At 39.4% G+C, this 18,994-nt stretch overlaps 1 protein-coding gene across 1 annotated transcript; it reads right to left on the bottom strand.

Moving 5' to 3' along the window:
* Positions 1-318: 318 nt before the first annotated feature.
* On the bottom strand, positions 319-17,208 carry atl1 (atlastin GTPase 1). The gene is made up of 14 exons (XM_026944217.3): positions 17,031-17,208; positions 12,300-12,550; positions 11,787-11,921; positions 10,516-10,620; positions 10,364-10,414; positions 9,897-9,953; positions 9,677-9,769; positions 7,786-7,924; positions 6,712-6,839; positions 6,502-6,558; positions 5,211-5,282; positions 4,195-4,626; positions 3,119-3,133; positions 319-3,011 (listed from the first exon to the last, which is right to left on the bottom strand). Exons 1-14 carry the CDS (start codon positions 17,125-17,127, stop codon positions 2,901-2,903), a joined length of 1,743 nt encoding a protein of 580 aa, XP_026800018.1. The 5' UTR covers positions 17,128-17,208; the 3' UTR covers positions 319-2,900.
* Positions 17,209-18,994: the final 1,786 nt, after the last annotated feature.

The raw sequence follows: 18,994 nt of genomic DNA, 5'->3' as shown, positions 1-18,994 counted from the left end.
AGCGCTGTGGTATAATGAAATATAACTTGAACACCACCTTTAGTGTTCATATTACAGTAGCTAACCCAATCCTACATAGGCTGAATTAGTATTGTGTTAACGACGAGCTGTTAAAGCCCTCATCAGCCGAGCCATTTCACTTTTTCAACTCGGGTATCAATTTGAAATAACAAAAATGGGCACTTGTGAATTTTGCAGAGACTGAAATCAGAAGCTCTAGCCACGACCTGGACGTGTGAGTTGTAGTGGATGAGATACAATTTGCAGCATTTCCTGGCTCACAGCAGGCCATGGAAAAACACTCACCTTAACGACGACTTTAGTTTTTAAACATGTAATATTTAATTCTTTATAAATAGCACTGGATTCAACATAAAACAAGACACTTGTTACAAAATAAAACAGTATGAGTGTAACCCAGCCAGGATAGTGTTCTACAGCCATCAGCACAGATTGTTCTCTGCGTTTTAGTGCTGTGTGTGTACGTGTGTGAATATTGTGTATGTACAGCAAGAATAGCAGAAGTGTATTAGATTATGCTTATTTATAGTGAATAAATGGAATCCTTTACTGTGGTGGATCTACAGTCATCTGACCGCACTTCAGGCAGGAACAGCACATGTACAGAACAGGCTTAAGCTCATTCAGCACGACACTTACATACTTGAGTGAACCATGCTTTATCGCCCTTATACCTTTCAGCATCAACTCAACATAATTCAGTTACCAACACACAAAAGCTTGCCCATAATTGCCAGGACACTGAAGATTTTATATATTAAAAGTGCAGAGGGTAAGATTTATATTTACATTGAGTTAGAAAATCAAAAGAGGATGAAATCTGCCTAAAGATTTGCGGCTTTTATGGAGGAGGATGTATATATATCTAAGGCATTTTATCTGGGACTGGTATGGCATTTTCTTTTGGTAGCAATAATGAACTTTTGTAGTTAGTCAACTGTAGTTACCTTAGTATCCAAATTCAGTACATTATTTATACTAAGTTGGACTGTTTCAATTTTGATGAATCCTGTCTGCTTCTTCAGAAACTTTGACTAATCCTGCTCACTACGTCAGAAAGTTTGACTAATCCTGCCAGTCCCCTCAAATTTGATCAACCCTGTCTACTCCCTCAGAAATTTTGGCCAATCACTCCTGAAGGAATTCTTGACCAATCCTGCCTACTCCCGAAAGAATTCTTGACAAATCCGCCCCACTCCCTCGGAAAGTCTGACCAATTCTGATCACTTTCTTAGAAGGTTTGACCACTCCTTCCCATTCCTAAAGAAATTCTTGACCAATTCTGCCCACTCCCTCAGAAAATTTGACCAGTCCTTCTGGCTCCTAAAGGAATTCTTGACCAATCTTGCCTGCCCCAAGGGAAATCTTGACAAATCTTGCTCACTCCCACAGTTATATTTTTGCACCAGCCTGTGATATTTTTGATGAACTTGGTTGGATCTATTTCTCAAATTATAAGCAAAATAGTAATTTAAATCATTGTGATCCAGGCCAGAATAAAGCCTCTAGCCCAAAGTGCGTAAAATTCACACCATCAGTCAGACACTGCTAAGGTGTAATATGGGAAGAGACATAGCTTCTAAGAATGAGAACTAGAGAAAAACTAGACTTGAGGGAAAATGTTCAATCATTCCCAAAAGATGGTTCAAGAACACCATGCAAAACTTTGTGGCCTCAGCTTTAGCACAGTAAAATCAGATTGAATCAATGTGGATGTGGTTAGAAAAGAAAATCTTCTTTCCCCCTGCACCTTTAACCTCATATCCAGGAGACATTAGGCAATATTCTAGGTGTCTAGAATTTCCTAATCCAGTCACTGAGAAATCTTGGCAAGTTCACATTTTTCTAAACCACGTGATTTAAACTATCTTGGACAACATAAAACAATACAACACTAGACGTTACATGAGACTATCCACATGCGCAGTTTGCATTTCTGCTTCGATGGAGCAGTAGTCATATCATAGCCCTCTTCCAACAACAAGGTGCCAGGGCCTAATCTGGGAACACTGCGTTTTCACCGCAAAAGAGGCGATCCTTGGATGGAAAAATGATTTCGCCTCTAAAAACAAAATGTGGCTGGTCTGACATTATTTTATCAGCATGACAACAACTTCAGCCACTCATTCTTTTTACTCTTGTAGCCACCATTACAATAAAACGTGAACGGTGTCAAATTATTTTCGTTAAAAAAAAATTTAAAATGTCTGACAAACAAGCGAGCATGCAACAAACTGAATGGGAGCAACTTTATTAATGTTAATGCTAATAAGTGCCACACATGTATCTGGCATTTTGTATATAATCTTTGTGCATGACAAGGTATAACAATTTATGACTTTACTACTATAAGGTTCTATCTGGTGTTTGAATGAATTGGAGATAGAACCTTACAATACTAATTCCACATATTATGAATATTACTTTGGATGGTAAGATATGCTCTGATTATGTAATGGTTTGGCTCTTAACCCGGTGGAAAGGCGAGTGGATTGTTCACTGGTTCCCTGAATCAGTTCCAACATCTTGTTGGTGGAAAATCCAGGCTGAGTTGGACCTAGATCTTGGGATTCCAATCTACATTACTGGATTTCCAGGAGTTATTATCTATTATACTGGATTTCTGTGAGCTATTAGTGGCATGCCATGCCATGGCAACTGAATCTGACCTTTGTTCCTTATACAGCATTAATGCGAATTTTTTGCATTTTCTATTTCTCTTGATTTCTCTTTCTCTCTGTCCATGATGTCACGTGCATGATCCAAAAAGCTCAAGTGTGCTATGGCTGGAGCATCTCTTTGACAGAGTGGGTGTACATCTGGGCCTGCGTGTGTGTGTGTGTGTGTGTGTGTGTGTGTGTGTGAGAGAGTGTGTGTTCTCAGTTTCTCTTCTTGTCCTGTTCGGGGTGCTGCTCAGTCTGGTGTCTGGGGAAGGCGTGGTTGTACAGCTGCCTATGATTGGCAGCCACATTATACAACTTATACAGAGCCTGTGAGAGAGGGAGAGGGAAGGAATGGGTTAATAGACAAAAGGCATGAGTGTTCATCTTGGATTTGTGGTTAATTTCAGGTAAACAGGACTCTCCATGCCCCTTACCTCATTAGTGCTTCCCTACAGCAGAGAGAGAAAAAAAGAGAAGAAAATTAATGCAAAAGCATACGCACGCAAATTTGGGATTTTTAAGTGACCGGGCATGTTGATTTACTGAAGTGGAAATTGTATACAGTTTTGAACCATGTTTGTCGTACGAGAAGATGAAAGCCAGTCAATTGTCAAGACCCATAATCTTGGGTTACATTTTCTTGCACTAGTCTCCAACTTGGGTTACACACTCCTTTTTTCATTTGGAAGCTTATTATTCTGACATTTGACAGCTGCATGGCACAAAGTTAGTATCTGGCCCTCTGGTGGTGAACAAGCTGCACTGGACAGTGTAAGTGTCCTGCGTCTTACACGCTGCAGAAATTCTAACGTACATCTACAGTTTTTGATCTCGATATGAGAGACACCTGAAAGTATGGTTTTCTGCTTTACAGGTAAAGCATTGATTAGATCAAAAGCAAATCTAAAATTCACCCGGTGGAAAAGTCAATTCACTGAAGGGGAAAGGACACGACGGCATTAAAGATGTGCTTGCTTCTGGTAGTAGTTCCTTTCACTTTTGCTAACTTTGACCTGTGAATTCACAAGGCTTGTGAGCCAACAGAAAACAAGAAGACAGGACTGCGGCCTCTATGATATCAGATTACTCTGTATATACCTGTATGTGTGTGCCAGATTGTAAGTCGCTCTGGATAAGGGTGTCTGCCAAATGCCGTAAATGTAAATGTAAATGTAAATGCCACACTACTTTAGTTCATGTAATCGTGTTGATCTAATTATTGTCTCCCTTTTTTTTTTATTTTTTTTTTTACAGATATCAGATTATTTTCTACACGTAGTCATTTTAATGACTACAAACACAGTGATATGAACTTATCTTAGATCAGCTTAGACCATAAATAAATGTGGCTTTAAGTACTAAATAAGTACTAAATAAGGCTTTAAGACACAAAAAAAATCAATAAAACATATTTGGTACTTATACTTACCTCTGTTTAAATTCATAGCTGATGCTTGTAAGAGTTTGTGTGTGTCTGGGCGCCTGAGTGTGTAAAGTGAGATGAGCTCACCTGGTCCCACAGCGCTCCAGCCACCTGGTCTATGAGGGCGCCGAGCTCTCTGTACTCGCCGGAGTAGCGGATGTAGGCCCAGGTGCAGAGCGTGATGAGAGCGAAACCCAGAACCATGTTGCACACGCTGGCGATCACATCCACGCCCACGAAGCCTGTGATGCCCGCCGCCACATACATAATGAAGATGACCACAAAGAGCGTGGCGGGTGTCCGTGCTGCATGGAAGATGTTCTTGGAGTCATTGTGCTTGATGTACTGCACAAAGAGCTCGTCGATCTCTGCCTCCAGCTGCAGCAGGTAGCGGCGACTGAACTCCTCGCCACCCATCTTCTTCACACCACGGAACACAGCTAGGGCTTCATCACGGATCACTGCATGACGAGCCTGCAGCTCACTCGGGGCTAGAAATGGCCGGTCACCCCCACTCACCTGTTAAAGGAAGTACGGGATGAGTAGTGTGGGGTAAATGCAACAATAAGATCATAATTTCATAGCGACGGCTTTATCCTGGTCAGGGTCCTGATGGATCCGAAGCCTATCCCAGGAACACTGGGCTAGAGCTGGGAATACACCCTGGATGGGATGCCAGTCCACATGGCACCATGCACGCACACATTCACACCTAGCATAGCCAATCCACTTACTGGCATGTTTTTGGGAGTTGGGAGGAAACCCACAGTAACACAAGGAGGATACACACAGAAACTAAGGCTCAGGATTGAACCAGGGATCCTGGAGCTGTGACGCAACAACGCTACCCACTGTACCACAATGCCCCAACAGAGATATACTGTATTGTAAGATTACTTAGGAAAAGTAATAGTATGAGAAAGACTAATAAAATAGGTAGTCAGATACTGCTGTGCAATTTCATTCATTCATTCATTCATTCATTCATTTTCAGTAACCCAGTTTATCAGAGATGTAAAATGCTTCTCTCCTCCTGATTCTGACGTAAAGTGATGAGCAGTATGAGAAGAGCCTGAGTGTTCATGTGTTGCTGGGTCTCTCACCTCTTCCATCTTTCGGTTGTACAGGTCTTTAGCTGCAGCTACAGCTGCCAGGTTATTCGCCTCTGCAGTGGCCTGCACACAAACACCACAATATGTATTCAGATACTGCAGTCACTCAACTCAGAAACAAAGACTGCATAACAGTAGGTGTCCACTTGTGAATTTCTTGTGCTTCACTGTGCATCATAGTGCTGTAATCATAGACATTGTCCTAACGGCAAGACTTTAATTCACCTAAGCATCATCAGTGAAGCTACTCATTTTGAGTGTACCATTTAAAAAAATTAAGCATTACACATTTGAGCTTTTATATGTTATTTGCTAACCTCAGTAGCTAGGTAGCTTGCTAGCCATTAATTTAGCATGGATGTCTGATGAACACTATAATTAAGCAAAATAGACTGCCCTTAGAACTGCTTATTGCTATCACAGTGCTGTTGACTTCTTGATTCTGATTGGTCAGAAAGTGGTGATTAAATTTCTATTACAGCAACTCTGACAATAGTGCCGGCTATAGTTCATATCTCAGGTTTATATTGATGCACTCGTTTCTATAGTAACAACTTTCACAGGGACTTGTGTGGTGGACACTCCAGAGGTAGTTATTGATGTAGTTTTATGTTTTTTTTTTGTTTTTTTTTTGTTTAGCAATATTTAACATTTTTGGAAGGAGACTCCAGTGTCAGTGCTTTGTAATAGTCAGAGGTAAAGCTGTAACTTTAAGTTTTCTGACACAGAAAAGTGTTGTAGATAGAGGACTTTGTGCTTTCCGGTTTCTTAATAAGATGACAAGTTGCAGTTTTTTTGTCTGTTAATAGCTGCTGAGCTGCAAGTGATAATAAGAATTAACTAGTTTCATGGATGGTCCACAACATTAAGTGTAACTATAAATGGATAAAAAGGATAAAAATTGATTTAAAAAAAAGTATGGCCCAAAAAATTGTAATCGTTGGCAAATTGCTGTGGCGTAAGAGGTGGTCACATCACATCTTTTTTTAATTATCAATTCCCTGTAACAGTAAACCCCATTGTGCTTCATTCCTTCCACATAACAGTAAATAAATAATAGCCAACAGTTGACCATGGTGTTTATTTCCACAAGGAAATATTTGATATGGTATGACATGGTTTCTTAGGTTTCCATAACACCCACCAGCAGCAAGCAGCAAGATTCAAAATCATTTGCAAGCAGAATGGTACTGTTATGCACTCCCATGCACAACTTATAATATTGTGTGCAATAAAAAAGTGTTAGTATGACGCTGAGTAAATGGATAAATGTGTAGAGTACCTGTAGCATGGACTTGGGGTGTGGCAACTCTTCTCCCTGGTAAATCTTTATATATGCCTGAAAGGCAACAAAAAGTAGTGATCAGATGTTAGCTTATGAATTGCTCATAATGATATTTGACTTTCATACAATCATAAGATTAAAAACAGATAAAAGCTAGCCTCTTTCAACCTATTGGCGGTTCAATAAAATGAAAATGAAAAAAATCACCTTAAAATACTCCAGCAGGCCTCTGCAGGTAATCTTGCTGCCATTGATTTCTTTGACATCCAGGTTTTTGGGGCTGAGTAACCATGGCACCAGCACCTTCAGGTTACCGATGAACTCTGAATCAATCTCTACAATGCAAGTCAAACAAACTCTAATGGGCTTAAAGGTTCTACTTTCAGTCATCTGATGATCATGTTCATTCATTCATCTTCAGTAACTGCTGTATTATAGTTAAGTTAGTTTTAGTTATAGTTGGGCCTCTTTGTTCTAACTGAATACAAACAAATTTATTCGTAAGTCATTCACATGAGCATTTATACAAGAAATGTGGTATTCATGAAAATTCATAAGAAAAGTTTGTATCCTATGAGAGCAAAGTGTATGTAAATTTAAGTATAAGATAAGTATAAGATGGCTTCAAATCACATAATCAGCAATTTTATATTTGGATTACACTGTCAAGATTAAATAACTTGGCTAGTTCAATACTGAAACTCAGAAACTCAGTCGTTTTATATTAATGAAGAAAGCAACCCAAAGCAATCCATAAATTTAGACAAATAAGGCTTGCCTTTATATTAAGATAAATGAAATATAAAAGGAGGAAAAAAGGAGGAAGAGTTAGCGCATGTCTAGGATAGCCAACACGCTGCAATGGCTGAGCTGCATTACTGGAAGATTTTGCACAGGCTGCGCTTAGGAGGCGCTCTTTTACTGCTTAGTCATCATTTTGCCATTTTCAGCTCTTTCTGTTTTATAGAATTCTTATAATTTATCAACATATGCATGTGAGTATGTGAAAATCTGAGTTGCCAAAATTTGTAAATCTGGCAGAAATTTTTAGTTTGGTTTGGCTTGTGAAAAATTTACAACCACACGCACACACAGCTTTACTAAAAGATTGAGGTCCATTGAAAGGAAAGCTGTGGAAAACCCTGGATGGGTCACCAGCCCATTGCAGGGCTACACACACACACACACACACACACACACACTCATTCACTCACACATTTAGGTTTTTTAGGCTTTAATCCTCATGTATCTGTGTGTATGTGAGTATGTCGAAGCATATACCCTTGAGTCTGCCATCAAAGTGGGGGTTGGTGGCGACCTTGAGGCCAGGATGAGGCATGAGGAAGCAGGAGATGTTGGTAAAGCAGGAGTGAATGTGCTTCCTCACGTTCTGCAGCTCCTCATGCTGGTTCTCTGAAATCTACACATACATACACAGCCATGAGAGCACTGCTACCAAAATATAACACTGCCACTATATAGCATACTTTCACATTTCATAACATTAATGCAAACAATGGGCCTTATTTATCAAGCTTCTAGTAAAGTTGTGTGTAAAAGTTGTGTGTAAAAGCCACAACAAGCTGAAATGTTCCACTGGATTTACAAAAGTTTCAGAAACACTGATTTCTTCATACTCGCATTCGCATGTTGATCACCCGTAAAGTGCAAAACGCATTCCCGACACAGCTCATTTGCATTTAGTGGTGCCCATAAAAGGTCAAGCGCGCAGAGGGACAGAAAATAAAAATGACAACTAAACGGTGAAAGAAAAGGCAGAAAGGAAGAAATGGAAATTATTTTGACTTTTATTTCTATGCCAATAAAAATATTTAGCAGTGTATCAGCACCTGAAAAGATCAAAATCTTTTCTTTTGGCCTTTCTTTTGGCCTAACTGAATTACAAAATCACAGAATTTTCTCTATGGTATTCTTAGCCCTGATCTACTGAACTAGCACAAGAATTTTTGTCAGAGACTAAAAAGCACTATAAATTGCTCTGGATAACGGCATCTGCTAAATGCTGTAAATATAATAAAAATAAGCTATATAAACTCAACAGTATATTCCATATATAAAAGTGCAATAATCCATACAAATTATATGATTTCAAGTCGATCAAGTCAAGGTTTACATTCTTATGTGTAAATTCACACACACTCAGGAGCAAGAGTAGGATATGAACATTTTTCTGAAAGACATTCATGAATACCAAAATTTTTATGTAAATGCTCCTATGTACAATTTATGAATTAATCCGTTCCCATCCAGCTTGATAAATGAGGCCCAGTGATGGGAAATCCTGATTTGTTCCCTTGTAGCTGAGTGCTTCAATTACTACCCAAAATATGCACTTTTAAAAATAGTAGCATTTTCCACACCAAGTAGCAAGCTTGATAAACTTTACATGGAACATTATAACAAGCTCAAACTGTGTTTTGGATTTCCATTTTACTCAGTGTTGAATTTTAAGCCAAAAGATTATTCATTCATTAATCTTCAGTAACTGCTTTATCCTGGTCTGGGATATCAGAGTACCCTGGGGAAACCTACTTGGAAATGGGAAGAACATGCCAAAGTCAACACAGACAATAACCCAAGCTGGAAACTGAAGCAGGAACCCTGGAGCTGAGAGGGAGCAACGCTACCTGCTGCACCACTGTGCCTTGCTGCTTAAAGATTACTCAATCTAAACGATAACTTTTAGACCATGATAATTAACTATAAATATGTTGTTTTGCTTGCTTGCTCTTGCTTATCCCCATTCCTCCATGAGCATGCCCATTCTTGTCTGATCTCAGAAGCTAAGCAGGGTCGGGCCTTGGATGGGAGACCTCCTGGGAATACTCCTTTTAGCTGACATTCAGTAAGACATGTTTTAAAAATGAAAAAGATGGGAAAACAGTCAACACCAGTTCTTGATTCTGTTACTGAAGTCATTCTGTAGTAAGACATTAGGCTTCGAAGAACAGAACATTTTCAACATTGCTGAACAATACCTTACATAAAGAGTCTTACACAAGCATAAAGGATGATGCTTTGTTCTCCATGCAATACTATTTCCCTGCCAATTCTGAGCCCACCCGCTGAGTCAGTCTGATCTGAGTTAGCATGCACACACATACACACACACACACACACACACTTAGCAGTGACTCAGGAGGTGTCTGACCTTTAGTCTTTTCTCCAGGAACTTCATCCCTCCCTCTTGTCCATAGGGAAACTCATATGGAAAACTCCAATCTCTCACCAGGAAAATCATTGACTGGAAAAACACAATATATTTAGCTTACACAAACATTCATCTCCAGTTTGGTCTTTTTCCTTCCTCTCCCAAATAGCAATAGTAGCTGATAAAGTCAATATGTGCTGAGATGGATTAATGTAAATACCTGGAACGGTTTGAGAAACGTTTCCTCCATGGCAAGTCTACCATATTCTGTAAAGAGCTACACAAAAAGACAGAAAACACACAAACACAACTGTAAGGGTAGAAAGCTCAGGCTCCTGCCTTCATGTTCCTCCAAGACTCGTATTTTTCACTCGCCAACATGTAATTACAGGTTCAGGTTGTGGACTTCCTCTGAGGTTGGAAAAAAATGTTTCATTGTTCCACGAAGGTATATGATCTATAAAATATGCTTGCTCTACTTCACAAGAGGTCCCAGAGCAAATCATGTGTTCTGCTGACATTTATTGTTGTACTAAATTAATTCAATGCATTTTGGAGGTTTGTGTATCAGAATTCTATTTGACTTGGCAACCTCAAGAACTCAAACAGGCAGGCTTATGCACAGACGCTGTTGCTGCTGTTTTTTTTTTGCTGTGTGTTCCCTTGATGCAGAACGAGTGGTCGTACCTGCAGGTGCTGCAAGTCATCCTCCTGAACATTCTGTGATATGTTATACACCTGCAAAGAGATGAGAGATCAGTGCCAAGCTCAGCACTTCAGTCCATGTGCCTGAGTGTTTAACACGCGAGGAGGTGTGTTTTAGTGTTTTTAGACGTTACCTGCATGGAGCTGATCATGGTACTGAGGGCGAATACAGTAGCTGAGTCTCTCAGCGTGGACTGGCTGTCAAACGTTCCCTGTGTATCCATCAGCAGCACTGCCACCTACAGGCCAGGAGAAGAAACACAAGCCACACACAAGGCGCAATATACTCAATACAATACAGTTTCCATTCAAACGTTCTGCAAATCTAAGCGAGTTTTGAAATCTAAGCAAACAAGCATAGCCTTGAACATGTACTTGCTCCATGAACATTTCATGAGAAAATTACCCTTTATACTGCAGAGCTGTTGAAATCTCAAATCTGATTGGTCAGAAGGTGTTGATTATGTAAGGAAAAAAAATGCATGCTGTTATAGGAAATAATCAATGATGGGGTGGCGTGGCTGGCACTACTGTCAGAAAATTTATTAATGCCTTCTAACCAATCAGATTTGAGGTTCAAACATGCTATGGTATAATTTTGTATAATTCTCAGAGACGTGTATGGTGGACATCTAAGCCTAATAATAAACAGATTAAAATTTGTGTCGTTATCTAGCAAAGAAATATCTCTAATTGTTGATATGGTGAAGTTTGTTTGTAAGAAGACATTTATTTACATTTATGGAAGGAGTCCCCAGTGTCAGCTTTTCGTAATGGGAATGTTTTCAGGACACAGGACTTTGCACTTTCAGGTTCTCAGTAAAATGACAATATGTGCTTTTGTTTTGTCTAATTTAATTTAAATAGAGAGAAAAAAAGAGAGGCTGGGGAGGGAACGAGTTTATAGCTGCTATAACGTAAGTGATAAAAGCAACAAAAATGTCTTGTGGATGTTTTCCAACATTAAATGTAACTCTAAACAGTCAAAAGTACTATGTGTAATTTGTATGTGTAGTAAAAGTTGTAAATGTCAACATATAACTGGTATAAGAGGAATAAAACACTTTGTAGTGCTACATAGCATTTCATTTTTATCTTTTTTCTGTAGTTTTCTGTGCATATTCTTTGTAATTTGTTGTTTATTGTACTACTGCAACAAAACTATTTCCCCTAGAGATCAATAAAGCACTCTGTCTCTTTCTTTCTATCTATTACAGAGAAATAATCAGTGACAGGGTGGTGTTGTTCTGCGCAGCCCTGACACATAAATTCTAAATGCACATCAGTTGGAAGCCCCACTATAAAATGTCCTGCACAGTGTAATTCTATTGCAGTCTATTGTGTGTGGATTAAGGCACAAATGTCAAAGAATTACGGACTAAATCTATGTCCCTGTCTATCACACCTTGTTTCCATCTGGTTTGTCCACCAGGAAGACCTCACTCCAGATTTGGATGCCGGTGGTCTCTCTCTCAGAGCCTCCTCTCCATGAGAAACCTGTCAAAGGCTCATCAGGATCCCCTACCCAGTCTTCACTCGCCTGAGAACACACACACACACACACACACACTCATATTACACATGTTCCCACAGGCCTCTCATACATACACACATAATAAACCCCAAAATTAGATGATACATATCACGTAAGCTGTGCACACGCCTTACAGTGTGTTAACTCCAGCGCAATAGAAGAACAGCTCATGTGTAAATAACTAATGGCAGAAATCCGATATCTCATATCTGATATTACGGGAAGTGCATCTCATCAGCTCCCACATCCTCTCTCTCTCTCCCCTGCTCTTATTATATGAATCATTCTGTCTGATTGAGATCTCCTCTCCCCACTCTCAATTCCTCCCCCCTAAGTGGTCTGATTTCAAACCGACCCTATCCATTAACATACAGGTGATTGTACCTGGCTGTACATGTAGCGTAGCATGAAGTCCATGAGGAAGGACTTCCCCTTCCGGAAAGCTCCAGCAACAGATATTGCGACTATCTCTCTGTCTCTGAGGTCTTTGGCCAGCAGGATCCGACTCAGCGCTGCCTCGTCCAGCTCGAACGTGTGATCATCCTTCACCACCAGAACCTGCACTGGCCGAGCCTTACCGTCTGGCTCCTCATCCTCAGAGCTCCACTCAAATACATGCTTGTCCACAAAAGACCCTGTCATACACACAAACACACTTAATGTTTAGTTTTTAGTTTTAAAAAAATGACAGTATGCACTCGAGCTGGCACGGATTCCACAAGTTTGTGCAAAACATTAAATCCATCAGAGTGCTGTCTGTTGTACACATGCTTCAACAGAAGAGATGAGGCATGAGGAAAATCTTACTTTCTGTACAAAGCAGTTAGCATGGTCAATATCACAAATTTGTTTACATCTAAATAGAGACCTTGAAATAGTGCAGAATCTTGAATATTAAATATTCAATATATTGACATATAAATAAATATTCTAATATATATTATATTATATAAAAATTATATAACAAATATATAAATTATAAATGTGTGTTCGTATATATATATATATATATATATATATATATATATATATATACACACACACACACACACATATATATATAAATATATATATACATACATACATACACACATACAGTCAGGTCCGGAAGTATTTGGACAATGACGGAGTTTTTGTGATTTTGCCTTTATACACCACCACAATGGATTTGAAATAAAACAATCAAGATGTGATCGAAGTGCAGACTTTCAGCTTTATTTTAAGAGGTTCCACAAAAATATGGCATTTACCATTTAGGAATTACAGCCATTTTCAACAAAGTACCTCCATTGTCAGGGGTTCAAAGGTATTTGGACATAGTGACATAACTGTAAATATAACCATAATTTTAAAACTTGGATGAAAATCCCTTGCAGTCAATGATTGCCTGAAGTCTGGAGCCCACAGACATCACCAAATTCTGAGTTTCCTCTCTGGAGATGCTTTGCCAGGCTTTCACTGCAGCCACCTTCAGTTGCTGCTTGTTTGTGGGTCTTTCTGCCTTCAGTCTTGTCTTCAGTAAGTGAAAAGCATGCTCTATTGGGTTGAGATCAGACGACTGACTTGGCCATTGAAGAATGGCCTTCTTTGCCTTCAAAAAGTCTTGAGTTCCTTTCGCAGTATGTTTAGGGTCATTATCCACCTGCACTGTGAAGCGGCATCCTATCAGTTTTGTAGCATTTGGCTGAATGTGAGCAGAGAGTATAGCCCTATACACCTCAGAATTCATCTTGCTACTTCTGTCAGCAGTCACATCATCAATAAACACCAGTGAACCCATTCCATTAGCAGTCATACATGCCCATGCCATAACACTGCCTCCACCATGTTGACACATGATGTGGTATACTTTGGATCATGAGCAGTTCCTTTCTTTCGCCATACTTTTCTCTTCCCATCATTCTGGTACAAGTTAATCTTGGTTTCATCAGTCCAAAGAATCTTATTCCAGAACATGGGAGGCTTTTTTAGATGTTTTCTGGCAAAGTCTAATCTGGCTTTCCTGTTCTTGAATGTTACCAGTGGTTTACACCTTTGCTATCTCTCTTATAGATTTATGTTGTTTTTTTCAGCCTAATGATGGCCTCCTTCACTTGCATTGAGATCTCCTTGGACTTCATATTGGTAGCTCTAGTCGAACAGCTTCCAAATGCCATCTCAGTACCTGATATCAACTCCAGACCTTTTATCTGCTTCATTTGTTTTGAAGTAATGAGGGAATGGACCCCACCTGGTCAATTAACTTCTTGTCAGTCAATTGTCCAAATACTTTTGAGCCCCTGAAAATGGAGGTACTTCCTAAATGGTAAATGCCATATTTTTGTGGAACCTCTTAAAATAAAGCTGAAAGTCTACACTTTGATCACATCTTGATTGTTTTATTTAAAATCCACTGTGGTGGTGTATAAAGGCAAAATAAAAAAAAACAAAAAACTCTGTCATTGTCCAAATACTTCCGGACCTGACTGTATATGAACTCGTATTAATTTGCAGTGACTCATGCCCCTGTTCGAAAATCAGTGAGACAGTTTGCATATGTGGTCATGTGACCTTTCCAGACTATATTTAAAAGTTAGTTATTTATGTACATGTTACAGATACAGAGCAGTTTATCAGCCGCATGGATGCTTTTTGCAGAAAACAGTGACATGCAAGAATGAAAGAGAGTTGAATGAACAGAAGAGAATGGGTTTGATGATTTTGATGTACAGTATACATTACTGAGAGCTGTGCGGTTGTATGAAACAACTGAATTAGACAATCACAAATAAACTAAGAATGAATGAAGTGCTGGGTGTGATGTTTAAGAGTGCTTCTATATAATTTCAAAGATACCTTGGAAAAAGCCTGTGATTTGCAGTAATGCTATGTAATAGATCTGGCTAATTCTTCATTTTGCTCTTCTGTTACCATTTTTCTGGTTATGGAAATCAGACTCTGCCTGACCAGTTTAGAAAACAGAGCTCTTAAAAGCAAGCCACAAATCCTGTGTAGTTCAGTACAAAAGGTGTAGTCGGGTGTGGGAAAGTGCTACGCTTGTCACTGATATCACTACAACTGCAAGCTGCTTTACAGGCAGCAGAGGGCTCTAACAATTTACCAACTGCTCCTCCTAATATGTTTATTCCTGCGTTCATAAATTTATTTTCATGGAAAGGTTGACATTCTGCTTAGATTTATATTACATCAGAGACAATGTACTGTATACATCTGGTATGTCAGTGCAGCCCCTTTGCTCTCTCTGTGCTCTCTGACACATTAAGCATTCACAGGCAGCAATGTTAGGATTTGTGTTTATAAGAATGGCTTAAGGCCCAGATGTCATTCGGGCAAAGCAGTGTAATCAATTACAGATCCCTAAAATGAGGACCGATACAGAAAATCCCCAATCCCAGCCATAAGAAGAATTTTAAACACAGACTTATGGATGTTTTTTCTTTCATCTCTCTTTTTTTTAACGTGTAAAGATTTATCCTAGAGTACGTAAACATTTCACCTTGCTGTTTTGATTATTCACATCCTTAAATAGACATAAATGCTCACATAATTCACTTTTGTTAAACTGTCACGTGAATGTGGAAAAAAAGAGAATGCCAAATGGTTTGAGTTGTTTCTTGAATACATTATAAAGCAGTGTCTTTGGCAGTGGTTCAGTTTGCACGCCTCTCTTTTGCTTTGTCTCATACCAATCTGTCCCACTTCAGGCCCTTAGGGTCAAAGGAGGAAGACGGAGCTGAATTCTTATGCCTTAAAAAGTTTATGCAAAAAAATAAGAGATATGCAGCAGAAAAAAAGATCATTAAGAGCATCGAGAGCAGTCTTGAAGCTCCTGAGTCATGAGTCATCCTTACTAAAATAAACATGCTAAAATCGGTAATAGATGGCATTGCAGCTGTGATACTCTTATATAATGAGAGACGTGGTTCAGAACCTTGGATTAATTATTCTGTCCAACACATTAATGCATAAAATGCATACATAAATAGCTCCACTATATGACCCAAGAGTCCCAGTCTCTCTCTCTCTCTCTCTCTCTTGCATGCTCACCTTGGCCTAGCATATAGTGCAAGAGGCCACGGCCACACACACACACACACACACGTTTGTCTTAATATTCTTATGAGGATCTTCCACTGGAATAATAATTAATGCAGCTAACTGCAGTTAATGCTGTGCCTGCACCTACATCTAACCCTGACATCTATCCCAACCCCTAACTCAGCAACCAAAAGGAAACATTTTGACCATTAGCTGTTTTTTTGTTTGTTTGTTTGTTTGTTTGTTTGTTTTTTTATAAAAGCTGCTGTTTGTGTTTTTAATCCATATGTCCCCATAAGAATAGGAATCTCTGACACTATTGAACATGAGAACATGCCCACACACACACACACGTCATATTTCTCGCGTTGTATATAGGTCACTGTTTTCCTTTATCATTCCCATGCCCCTGAACTTCTTCACGCATTCCTGCGTATTTACGCAATAATCATATACAGTATGAAATTTGCAACCTATTGCATAACATCACAGGTAACACCAAAAGCAATGCGTGGAGATGATCCATAAATTAATTAATCACGCAATATTGATCAGATTAGCAATTAAAAGAGAGAGACAGAGAGAAAGAGAGAGAGAGAGAGAGAGAGAGAGAGAGAGAGGGCGCGCGCTGTGCCACTGCTGCTGCAAAGCGCGTTAATTATCAGTAACCTGTCTCATGTGACAGACCTGGCGATCATTTTACTGTAAAACAACCTACACCTCGGAAAAAAAAAAAAAAAGCCTAGACACGGGTTGTGTTATCATGCAGCGTTGTCACACACTGACAGGCTGGGAATAAACAACTGTGTCACTGGGCTGTGCCGTGATGGACCTGGGCTGTGGCTGCTGTAGCTACACAACAACACCAGCCATTTACAATCAATTTATAATCCTCATATTATCATATTTCTGCTCCTGGTCCTTGATCGCCATCCTTTTACGCGCTGATGGATCCATCAGTCGTGTTATTTATTTCTCCAGCATTTCTGCTCCACCATAGCAACCCCACGACTGTGTGGTGTGTGTATGCAGGAACACACGCAGGTGGTGTTTAAGAAAGGCTCAGAAACCACTCACCCCAGCTGTCTCTATCCTTTTTATCCCGGACCATGGTGCATGGAGTGTCGCTTTCCAGCCCGCTGGCTTTCACTGCGCGCTCTTCATCAACAATCATCCAGACAGGAAACGGGAATGGCAACGCTGCGATGCTCCCTACGCCTCATTCTCAGCTGAGAGGAACACTTTCAGCATTCAGCCTCCAGGGGGCACAGCACCACTGTATCACACACCCCAGGTTCCCAGCCCTGGTCCTGAAGAACCACCCCCTGCCCTGCACACTGGAGTGTCTTCCTGCCCTAACACACCTAACTCAGCTAATCAGCTAGTTAACAACCCTTCAAGATGAAGTGGGTGTGTTAGAGCAGGGAAAAATGATCACATGTGCAGGACAGGATCCTGTAACACCACGGGCGGACTTAGCACTAGGCAAAGATAGGCGACCGCCTTGGACCCCCAGAAGCCAAGGGCCCCCTAAAAATGCAAATTATATATATTTTTATTTATTAATGCTAACTAACATGCTGGAGTTTTATTTTTTTATGTTAAAACACTGAAATAAGAGCCCAATTTCTATATTTTGCCTAAGGCCCCCAAATCACTAAATCAGCCCCTGTGTAACACACACCTGCTGTAGCTTATATCTACACTTAGTGGCTCATTTATTATTAATCATTTATCAGGAATCATAATAATATAATTTGGATATGTACAGTTACTGACAGGAGCTTGCATGTTGCTAGTATGCACCCACCCACATAATACACTCAGGAACAATATTACTGGCTGGTACCCTCATCTAGTGTACTTTTAATATCTATCTTTCACCTGGAAATGCTGATGTATAAAATTTATGGTACGTCATTGGACTGTAATTAATTTAGTATTTAATATTTCAAAATAAAGCTTTAAAGGCACATTTCTAGGTAAGAGCTACATACTAAAAGTATCCTTAAGGGTACCATCCCAATGCCAAGAAAAGGTCCGGTTTTATATCCTTCTTTTCAGAATGTGTACCACAAATATCCATATATACACTACTAATAATCAGATGTTATTCAGGTGATGAACCATTCACAGCACAGCAGTGACTCTGACATGGAGGTGGAATGACAGTGTGTGTGGTAGTGTGATAGTGTGTATCGGACACAATGGTGTTACTGGGATTGTTAAACATTGTGTGCACTTCCTTACACACTCCTAAACTGTTGGTTGAGTTTATAGGTCTACAGAAAGAATTTCTTTCCATGCACAGTTTGTGTTAATCATCATCTAGTCCTTTATGAGTGTCTTTTACTGACAGCAGGACCGCTGTTGGCTGAGGATATTTGGTTGGATGATGATGATGATTGTTGTTGTTGTTGTGGTGGTGGTTGTTGTTGTGGTGGTTATTATTATCATTATTATTATTATTATTATTATTATTATTATTATTATTATTATTATTATTTTGTCGTTGTTAACTATTTATTTGCTATTTATTCATGTTCAGTAACACTTTATCCTGGTTGGGGTGGCAGTGGATCCAGAGCCTCTCCCAGGAACATACAGTGTCGGGAATACTCCCTGGATCAGTCCAGCAGGGACCATTCACACACAATTTCACACAAATTTGCAATTTAACAAAGACAAATATATACCTAACGGACATATCATTGGAAGACAGGAGGAAACCAGAGAACCCAGAGGAAACCCACATAGGGAGAACATGCACAGAAACTCCACACAGACAGTACCTTTCCAAATGATTAAAGAAACTGTATAAATGATGGACTACAGTTAGTATTCAGTATGTGGATGCTTAAGGGGTTAAAAGGTGGTCTTTAATGATGCCTGAAACAAGCAGAATAAAAAGAAAAAACAAACATGACAATAATGAAACATGACAATAATGAAACATGACAATAATGAAATGGACATATTTCTTCTCCCCTACAACAATTATTTTGGGATACCTTTTATGTATTTATTCTTATATTTTTTTT

The sequence above is a fragment of the Pangasianodon hypophthalmus genome, chromosome 3, assembly GCF_027358585.1.
Source record: "Pangasianodon hypophthalmus isolate fPanHyp1 chromosome 3, fPanHyp1.pri, whole genome shotgun sequence".
Classification (NCBI taxonomy): domain Eukaryota; kingdom Metazoa; phylum Chordata; class Actinopteri; order Siluriformes; family Pangasiidae; genus Pangasianodon; species Pangasianodon hypophthalmus.
The sequence above is the reverse complement of the archived record's forward strand: the minus strand, read 5'-3'. Positions and strand labels throughout refer to the sequence as shown.

What these genes read in the sequence shown, in the direction of transcription:
- atl1 (XM_026944217.3), bottom strand. Translation starts at nt 17,127, where the DNA reads ATGATTGTTGATGAAGAGCGCGCAGTGAAAGCCAGCGGGCTGGAAAGC. An exon ending in CTTTGATGGCAGACTCAAGG is followed by an intron (nt 6,840 to 7,785) that starts GTATATGCTTCG and finishes CTTGCATTGTAG; the next exon opens with AGATTGATTCAGAGTTCATC. An exon ending in GCCTGCTGGAGTATTTTAAG is followed by an intron (nt 6,559 to 6,711) that starts GTGATTTTTTTC and finishes GTTGCCTTTCAG; the next exon opens with GCATATATAAAGATTTACCA.